Below are 10,214 nucleotides of genomic sequence, written 5' to 3'. Positions count from 1 at the left end.
ACCGATTTACAACTTACAATTGTAATGTCTACTGAATGAACCGTAGCGGTTGCGTGTTGCCGGCTTGTCAGAACATCCGGTATAAAAATGTACCTCACTTCAACTGTCGCAAGGTTTCCAAACGCACTGTCATATTTTGTTCAGAGTAAACGCCATGGCCGGGTATTGCAAAAGGTGCAGATTTAAACCTGGAATATGTTTCGCGATATTTCTTCCACTTTTTTGTTCTGCACTAAACACGCAACAAGTATCTTACAACAAAAGCTCAGGTGAGATTATGAAAGAAATGTTTACGATTGTTCTTCACTTTTCAGGGCACTCTTAAGCTTTAGGTCACCGCCCACCGGTATTGGCAGTTTATTGTCACCTAATTCGTGAAAGTAGTAGCCTTTTGTGGTAGTTTGTTACATTTTCATTTATAAAGTAAAACCAGAAAGTATAACAGTTTTACCAATTTTTTTGACCTATAAAGTTCGGCATGTTTCGACTGACATGCTACAAAATGGCGGCTACAAAATACTTCCTAAAACGCAGTCACATTTTAACAAACGAAAGTATTTTTTTGAAGTAAATTCATGCGGCGGATTGGTATGCGATAAGTACTTTGGGTGCTTGTTGGAGTCTGTAAATCTTACTAAAGATTCAAAAGAAAGGGTGCTTTCAACATATGAAAGTTTTCAAAAGTTGCAAAACTGCACCAAATTAGAGCATGGAAATAAAGGTAATTGAAAAAAATATATAATTTTCTTGTTTTGTAAATTTTACCCGTTATTAATAATAACACTGTTGTTAGGAGCGTGTCTCTTTCAAGATTGCTTTCATTTCTTGGCGAACCCAAAACTTCAATTTCAACTGTTGATTGATGGTAAGCGTGTTACCCCTTGGCATTATCGGCATATCTTTTTCAATATTATGTTTTTAAGAAAGTTAAATTTATCAGTCACTGCCAAAAATCAAATAAACCAAATGACCAAATGTTTACATCTAAACTAGGCTTGGATTTAATGTCATCGAAGTACTACTGGCTTCCATTCGAATCAGGTAACTTTTCTAAACAAGCATCTTTATGTGCGAAGTTAGGGAATGGAAATTTGTCAAAAATTGAAAGCAGTTTGGATGCGTCGCTCTTTGAATGCATGACAACAATGGATTCGTATGGAATAGGTGATCTATAAAGTTACCATGAATTCTAAATTTTAGCAGCCTAGAAAATTTAATTATAATCTGGACAGCATTCAATTAAGCCCCAGTCACACATTTTAGGTTGTTCAGTTTTAAAAGGAACTCTACTGAGATTAACATGTTGTGTTAATTACAACAGTAATTGTAAACAAATAAAAAGTCCAGGTTATCAAATAGCACCAAGACCATATTTTAACGGGCCTATCACACCTTGATGCCCAAGCTATTCAGCCAAAAAAGAAAAAAAATGCAACTTTCGTGCAAATAAGTTTACTTTTAAATAAAATTATAATCTCTTTTTGAATAATTATAGGCCTACGCACAGTCAGCAGACGCAACAGCCTAAAACCGAGACAAACTTATTTTACCGTAAATATTTAGTTGTATTTTGTTAAAAGGAATTGTTAATCAGAAAAAGTATTAAAACTGATTTTGTTGCCAAAAATCATTTGACTTCTATAGGTCTCATGCTGAAAACCACATGACAATATACGTTTATTAAAAAGATAAGCAAAAAATCAATACGAAAGGCCGTAAACTTAATAAAATACTATTAGGCTTTTTATTTACTTTTAAATATTTATATTAACAGGCGGAAATCATGATCTATTTTAACTAAGTGTAAAATGTATTAGATTTATATAACAGGTTTGACGTCAAAATTTATACCCGCAAGAAACAAAACGCAATGGCAATGGGCGGATGGCTCCACAGATTGGTTACAGAATTGGAAGCATAAACCGTTGGCAAGTGAAAAACGATGTGTCATCGCAACCGTCAATCATACGTGGGGCAACGTTCTATGCAATCACTCAGCTAAACCGTCTTGCTACAAATCATGTGAGAAAAATATTGCATTTAGCCGGTGTTCAATTTGCATGGTTTTATCTAGTTGATGCTTTAGTCTCTTTGATGTTTTTAAGAAACATACTATATATTTTTTTGTTATCTTTTTTGGGTTTCAGGTACCTCAGGGTTAGTGGGGTTAGCAAAGTTTGTATTCAATGACATGTGTTCGATAACTGTGATCTAGCCCTTCTACAGATGCGTTTTGACCAACTATTGCGGCTTACGTATTAATAGTACACCGAAAGCCATCGCGGGATCACCGAATCTGTCGATCAATGATGCAAGCAAGGCAGGCTAGAAAAACAACTAGCCTGCAGTGAGGTTTGAACTCCAATGTATGACCGGAGGTCGTAAGTTCGAACCTTACTGTAGGCTAGTTGTTTTTTTTCTAGATCATTGATCGAAAGATTCGGTGAGTCTGCGATGGCTTTCGATGTCCGTTGCACCATGTAAATGAGATCGCGTAAAAAGCAAGGGCGACAAATTGACATTACAGTAATACCCTTTTACATTAATGGCGATTGTCATAGCTTAATAGTTAGCTTCCTGCTTTAAAACTTAAAAAATTTAATTTATAGGTCATATATGAACCAAAATAATAGGATTAGCTACCTCGCCTTATCAAAACATAAGATAAGCTACCACTTAAAAATAGGAAAATTTGTGTTTTCTTTTAATTGCAGCCGTTTTATGTAAAGTTTTCGTTGCAAAAATTCAAAATGGTGCCTATATGTGCAAATTGCGAACGACCAAATATTGTAGCCAAGATGTGTCAAACTCAAATCATACTGAGGGCCGCGTGAGATAATTTCAATGCGTCACCGCTCACCGGGCCGCACCAACATAGCTAAGTCATAAAAACTGCTTTAAAATCAATATGTAGGCCTAATTTATTGTATGTGTGCTAGTTTAAGTGTACATAAGCCTTCAAACATTTTAGTAGCTTTCATAAAAAGTGGTATGGTCACCCACATAAATGTTTTCTAGCGCCAAAAATGCCACGATAAAATTTAACGACTTCTATTTTGGAGGTATATTTTTTCAAACAAGAAAATAAAAAAACAGCAAATCCACACATTTCAGACAGTATTTTAAACATCCAAACGTGATATTGAAATGGAAATATTACGCTGGTCGTATGTTTGACTGTATTAAGGGCGGCTTGCGAAGGCCACAAGTTTGACACACCCTGTTAATTAAGACCAATATTCTCAATTTTAAACAGGCAAACTGACCAAAAAGTAAGTTAACTCACAATAGCACATAGCAATATTAAAAATGTATCAATGGGATTATTAGCGTGTTAAAATTCGGGATAAATCTAAAATTGATACAGCTTAATTAGCACAGAATAGTTCTGAACGACGCATGCATCCCACGGGCCCCTGGTTTGACACCCCTGCTATAGCCTATTAAAACAACAGAAACTGTCTTTTTTCATCAGGGATGAGAAACCCATCACTACACAAGCTCAATGAAGTAATACACAGTTTACAATCATTGGCGTTAAATAAAGGAAACTTAACAATAGTAAACAAGACGTCATGGGTTCAGCATGCCTTGAAGGCCGTTGCGTTCGACAGCACAGCGCCGACTGAGTTTAAGATTGATAGAAACCGCAGCAAAGTCATTGTAACGAGAAGAAGCGGCAGGAATTCTCAAGTCAACCTTGAAGTAGGAAACTCTTTCGTGGAAGCAGAGTTCTCAGTCAGTGAATGCTCCGAGATAATAGTGACGTTTTTCGAAGTACTGGTCGAAGTGACAAGGCCTGAAATGCTCGCAGTCTCCAAGCATTCTTCGCCGATGGCCAAACATCTCGAACTCCCAACTATGGTGTTTACTGGCGTTTTTGGGTACGACGCAAAAACAAGTGGGTTCGCCAAAGGTTCCGTTACGTTTACGCGCCAATTTGCACCCAAACGGATCAGTGTGGCGAAGTTATGCCAACAAACAGACGCGGACGACTGGGAAATAATAAGACCCGAATGCGTGTACATCGAGCAAAGTACTGGCCAATATTCTGCTGAGGGCTGCACTTATCGACTTGATAAAGACAACCTCACCTGTTTTTGTACGCGACTTGGTGTGATTTCTGTTGCGCTTTCTTTAAAACTGAAAAGCACTTCGTATCCCCTCAAGGTAAGTTATAGCGCGCAAGTTTTACGATTTGCAGATAAATGTATATTGACGTTACTTCGGATAGCTGTTTAGCAATGAACTTAGTAATACTTTTTAAATTATACTTTAAAATTAAAAAAAGATAAAAAACACTTAATGCATATTTGCGAATCCTAGTAAATAAGAAAATCTTCATTTTTTTGCTTAATACGCCTTTGTCTGTCTTAGGTCGTAAGCTATGTGTTCGAGGCATTCGCCATCCTATTTCTGATTTTCACCGTTGTACTCTTGGTTTCCTATCAACGGGGAAACACCTATGGCCACTTTCCTATCCAGCTTAGTCTCACCGTATCCCTGCTCATCTTCCACGTCTTTAACATTGCAAGCCACCCCGCCTCCACAAACGACGCTGCTTGCGTTGTGGTTGCAGCCGTTAAACACTTAACCATGCTGCTATCAGGTATTGACCCCCAAGAGTGTGTTAATTTAAGAAAAAAGCGTTTTCTTAGAATTTTGTTATTGATTTCCAGGAAAATGTTTGATTTTGCTATAAGATTTGTATTTATTTACTGAATGCGTCTCTTAGTCGCTTAGGTGTTTAAACTCAAATTATAACAGCTGGGTTAGTAATTTGTACACCGAAAACCATTGCAGACACCTATGTGTGTGCATGTTTCATTAAACAGCTCGGTATAACGTCTAAGTTTATCTTAAATGTTCCACATTTTACACAAAGTAGATCTTTTTCATAATGTTTTCTTATATGCGTTTGTAATTGAATGAGTAAGGTTTGGATCAATATATTGTTTTAACAGTTGCTTTCGGTTGTTTTGAATTAAACGAATACAGTAAAACCTAAAATCTTGTACCATTTATATTTCAATTTTCTGTTAAGCGCTTTGGATGCTAGACGAGGGTGTTCGCTTTCTCATCATATCAAAGAACCCGATCAAGTTTCACTCTGCTAATAAGAAAAATCATTCCAAGACCTATGTCGTCACAACGTGGTCTGCGGCAGTTGTGATTGCTGTGAGCGCAATTTCGATCGGACTGCCTCTACAATGCTACATGCATAAGAGCTACCGTTACGTGACGTGCAAGTCTTTTCCGAATTCCACAATATTCCCAAGGTACACGCACGCTCTACCTACTTGCTCAGAATACAATTTTATTGAAAGCCTATGTCGGTAATAAAAGTGAGCGTTCAGAATATTTCTAAATAAGAAATTTTAATTTAGGGCTCTAAATGAAGATTTTCCGCTACTTCTAAGTTAAGGTAAAGCTAATTAAAATACAATATAATGTATATCGAGTTGTAGGCCTAATCACGGAGCATTGAGGATTGTGGCATTCGTTTCTATTCAATAAGTGCAACACGGGGTGACCTAGGGTTGTTCAGATTTAACTTTTTTTTGAAAATTTGTGGTTTCTGCCTGATTTCCCATTATGTGTCACATAAAAATGAGTTTCGTAAGTTTTCAAAACAATTGGACAACATTTAGGGCCTCAGCAGACACCCCAAAGTTACCACACTAAAATTGCCAAAATCTGGGACTTCCCCTAACACGACACTGTACGTTTTTCTTAAAAAAACACAGAAACCTTGTAATTTCTATATTAAACAATAGCAAAAAAGCATCAGTAATCTATTTTGCAGTTTTATGTAACTTAAAAAGTTATCTTAAAGCCCCCAAATCCCTACTTTACCCCATTTTTGGAGCTGTCATTTAATTTATCACATATGTACAATAAAATATATTTTAACAAATTGTATATTATGAAAAGCAAAGTATTTTAATCAACAGTGGATAAAGAAGGAATATAGCAAAAGTATAACAATGTCATAGTTAAAAAAATGTAAAAAGGAAACATCAATGAATAGCTTTTTTATTTTTTAGCCAAGGTTTTTTTTTAGAAAATTTGGGTATGATCGCCTGTGATCTTCAACAGCTTGTAGCAAGTTGTTTGTTACTGTGGATTGTCGGTTAATATAGCAGCACAATCAGTGTTTACTTTTAACCCCTCTTTCTGTGGCATCATTCACAACTTTAACAGTACATGAAGACTTTAACTCGTTGCACCCATTATGAGCACCATGAATCGGGAGAATGCGTCGGCCAATCACATATCTGATTGAGTAGCGTAAAATAAACCAGGAATCTGTGCCAATCAAATCCTCTAAAGTGGTATAACTTTTGATTTTATGATGTAAAACTTGAATGCCTTGGTGAAATCTTCAGGTTTTGCAGTTGCAAGAAGTTTTCGGGCAATTGCTGCCTTTGTGTCGTTGGTCATTTGTGGATGATTAGTAAACAAGGAAAATGTGACAAGTTTGTCTAGAAAAATAGCATCATTACCCATCTGTTCAGACAACATAAACATTTTTGACCATAGAAAACTTGTCCCATCCACCTTGCAGTGTTGTAAACAAGTCAAATTGAAATAACTTAAGTCCAAGTCAAATCATTTGAAAAATAACTCAAGTCCAAGTCAAGTCTTTTGCAAAAATAACAAGTCAAGTCCCAGTCCAAGTCATCGGTTGCCCAAGTCAAGTCCCAGTCAAGTCATTATGAGAGCAAGTCAATTTCAAGTCATGTCATTGACATAAAAGTAAATTTTTAAACTATTAAAATTGGTAAACTCGTCCGATTACAAGCAACAATTTAACTGAAAAAACACACAAACGCAATATACAGCAATAAGAGTGTTTAATGTGCAAAACTTGAGATAAATTTAAATGAAAAACACTTAATTTACTTCCAAGTTATTTGAAAAAATGACTTAAGTCCAAGTCAAGTCATTTGTCCAAAAGACTTAAGTCAAGTAAGTCATTTTGGTCTAAGGACTTAAGTCAAGTCAAGTCATTTGAAAACAGTGACTTAAGTGCACTTAAGTCAAGTCAATGACTTAAGTCATTACAACACTGCCACCTTGTACTGTGTGTCGCACCTGCTTGATCTTCTTCCTCTTTCGTATGGACGATCTTATTATTCCAGTTCAAATGTCCGGGCAGAAGTTGAGATGCCAGCGGATAATCTCATCGTCCAAGAGTGTCAGACCATTTGTCCCACTTGGTTGGCGATATATGGGCACCGTGAGACTATGTGATCTGCAGTCTGTTCTTCCAAACCACAGTCGCAGAAGGAGCTATAGTCCCCATTTATTCACGGAAGACCTGGCACTCCCGACCCCTGTTCTCAGCCTGTTAAGGCGACTCCAGGCTCGCATAGACAGGCCAAAAACCCGAAGGCTTATTGGAGGTGGTGGGGCAATAGTGGTGGAAAGGGGTAATCTTGCTCCCCGTTTCATTTGGTGGCCATCCATTCTCCTACACCAGAGCTTTTCACTTTTATTTATGCAGTGATTTGAGTGCAACTGGTACAAAGGGGCATCTCGAGGGTAGTAGCCTTTGGTATTGTGGCTCCCCTGGGGCGAAGCTCATCGGGCTAGATGCCTGCCAAGGTCGGAATGTGAGTGTCCTGTCCAAATACAAATCGAGGTATGTAGACGTGGAAATCCAAAGTTCTTCCATTGGTATTGACGGACAACACATGTTTAACTTCCTTGTTATTGAGGTGGACTAAGAGTCCTCTCTCAACACTGCGCCAATTCCCTTCAGCATGCAAGATCGCCCAGTCATCAGCGTATGCTTGGAGACTGTGGCGGGCAGATCACTGGTATAAACATTAAACAGCAAAGGAGCCAGAACTGATCCCTGAGGCATGCCGTTTCTAAGGCTTCATAACCTGCTTTGATGGAGCCGTGTTTGTCTTAAAACAAAGCTGCGATTATAGACAAGTTCCATGATCATGCTGACCATGTGTTTCTTAAAAATATTAAACACTGATTATGCTGCTATGTTAAACGACAATCCTCAGCAACGTGCAAGCTTGCTACAGGCTGTTGAAGATCACAGGCGATCATAAACAGGTTTTAAACAATTCGATAAAATGTATTTTATTGTATATATGTGATAAATTAAATGACAGCTCCAAAAATGGGGTAAAGTAGGGATTTGGGGGCTTTAAGAATACATTTTAAGTTACATAAAACAGGAAAATAGATTAGTGATGCTTTTCTGCCATTGTTTAATATAAAAATTACAAGGTTTCTGTGTTTTTAAAGAAAAACGTACAGTATCATGTTAGGGGAAGTACCAGATTTTAGCCATTTTAGTGTGGTAACTTTGGGGTGCCTGCGGAGCCCCTAAATGTTGTCCAATTGTTTTGAAAACTTCTGCAACTGATTTTTATGTAACAAACAATGGGAAATCAAGCAGAAACCATAACTTTTCAAAAAAAAGTTAAATCTGAACATCCCTAACGGGGTGCTCTTACTGCAAAATTTGCCGCCTAATTTAAGTTTAGGGGAAACATTATAAAACACAATTATATTTAATTAGTAATCATCAAAATGATTAAAATCTACAATACAATAGTATTTTGTTTTATATAGCCTGTAGATATCCCATGAAGCAAAGAGTCCAGAATTATGAATAAACCCGGCTAAAAACATGTAATTTGTTTTTAAATACAAAAGCAAGCTGGCCTAATTTGTTTATTATTTCAAGGATAATAATGGTTGTGTCCGAGGAACCATGTTTGATTTTGTTATTACAACTCTCGAATTTTTGAATACATACAACTGTGGGCTTTTTGCATGCATCCCACGTACTGGTTTGTGGTTCATTTTCTTTATTCTTATTGCCAATAAAATCAGGTATGCCAACTGCTGGTTGGACCCAAAAAGTCCGGTGTTCTATTTGACCGTTGTCGCACCGATCGGATTAATTCTGACGTCATGTGCATTACTCGGTTTGACGGCGGCCAGGGCGTCCCTTGGAATGAGTGAAAAGTGGGGAAAGAAAGCAGGAAGGGAGCGAGAGGAGGCCAAGAAGATGATCGGCTCGTACTTCTTTCTTCTGTTAACGCTGGGTGGATCACTCGTCTTGGGATTATTTGCCTCTGGTGAGAATTTAAAATGATTACATGGGCTAAGAATTCTGGCTTAGAGTTAACGATAGAATTTAGTAGTGTTTTATTTTAATTTTCACAGCTTAAAAAAAATTAAAAAAATCCTTAGAAAAAAGAGTGACGTCACGAAACTATTTCACAAGAAGTATTGACATGGCGTATTCAGCGCAGTAATATACCGAATGTGAAATATTTGGCAGTATCTAGCTTAAAGTAGAACAACTGCTTAAGATTTATGGTGTTTGGAGACTCGTGTTTAAATTAGTGAGTTTTGTTTTCAGGTATCAATTCAAGATGGGCTACAGCTACAGTTGTCTATATCCACACCGTTGCTGAGGGTCTACAGGGCGTTGTGGTATTTATGTACTACTGTGTCCTGGACGGTTCAATTCGCAGGAAGTGGCGAAAAAATCGTGAAACTGTCAACAAGGCGAAAATAGAACCTAACCTCAGTAGCATAACAGGAACTAGAGTTTAAACTTAACAAAGTAAAGGTTAATCGTTCTGATTTCAATGTGCAGTAATGCTATAGTACCTGATGAAATGTACAAAATTAAAAATCCATTTTATTTACTTTGGTATAAAACAACATACAAAAAATATTGGCCTTATAGTAATTGTTATGCTTTTAAAATTAAATCTAATTCACCATTTCGGTAATAACAAAAAACATTACAATAATCTGATTGTTTAAGCTTTTTGTTTCTCTATAAAAGAAATATCAGTATCCTTAGATATCAAAAGTGAAAGAAATGTAACGTAACCGCGGTCTTTCGGTATTGCTTTTTAATAAAATACTGCTTTAATAAATAAATAAACGTGTGTCCAATCACAAGCACACGCTAATTGGTCTTAAATAGTGTTACAACCAAGTACCGTAACCTTAAAATGTATAGGATGACTGGCAAAAAATTATTTTAATAAGCTAAGTGTTTTAAGACTAAGATTGGTCCCCGCAGATAAAACCACGGTTTTAGGTGGTAATTACCACCTAAAAGGTTGTATTTAAATTTACAGTGCAGTAAAACACGCAAATGTACTATATTGGCTAATAATCCTTTTAATGAGCAAAGTGTCTAACACCCGTCGTAA

The 10,214-nt window shown here is 36.8% G+C and overlaps 1 protein-coding gene across 1 annotated transcript; it reads left to right on the top strand.

The window, feature by feature from the left end:
• Window positions 1-1,042: 1,042 nt before the first annotated feature.
• LOC146160674 (adhesion G protein-coupled receptor E2-like) lies at window positions 1,043-9,882 on the top strand. Its single transcript, XM_083385712.1, has 7 exons — window positions 1,043-1,164; window positions 1,831-2,022; window positions 3,476-4,170; window positions 4,378-4,609; window positions 5,045-5,279; window positions 8,869-9,116; window positions 9,404-9,882. The coding sequence occupies exons 1-7, from the start codon at window positions 1,137-1,139 to the stop codon at window positions 9,598-9,600; spliced, it is 1,827 nt and encodes a 608-aa protein (XP_083241838.1). The 5' UTR covers window positions 1,043-1,136; the 3' UTR covers window positions 9,601-9,882.
• The last annotated feature ends 332 nt before the right edge of the window (window positions 9,883-10,214 follow it).

The sequence above is a fragment of the Ascidiella aspersa genome, chromosome 3 (genome assembly GCF_963924565.1).
Source record: "Ascidiella aspersa chromosome 3, kaAscAspe10.2, whole genome shotgun sequence".
Taxonomy (NCBI): domain Eukaryota; kingdom Metazoa; phylum Chordata; class Ascidiacea; order Phlebobranchia; family Ascidiidae; genus Ascidiella; species Ascidiella aspersa.
This window is presented reverse-complemented; position numbering and strand designations above follow the sequence as displayed.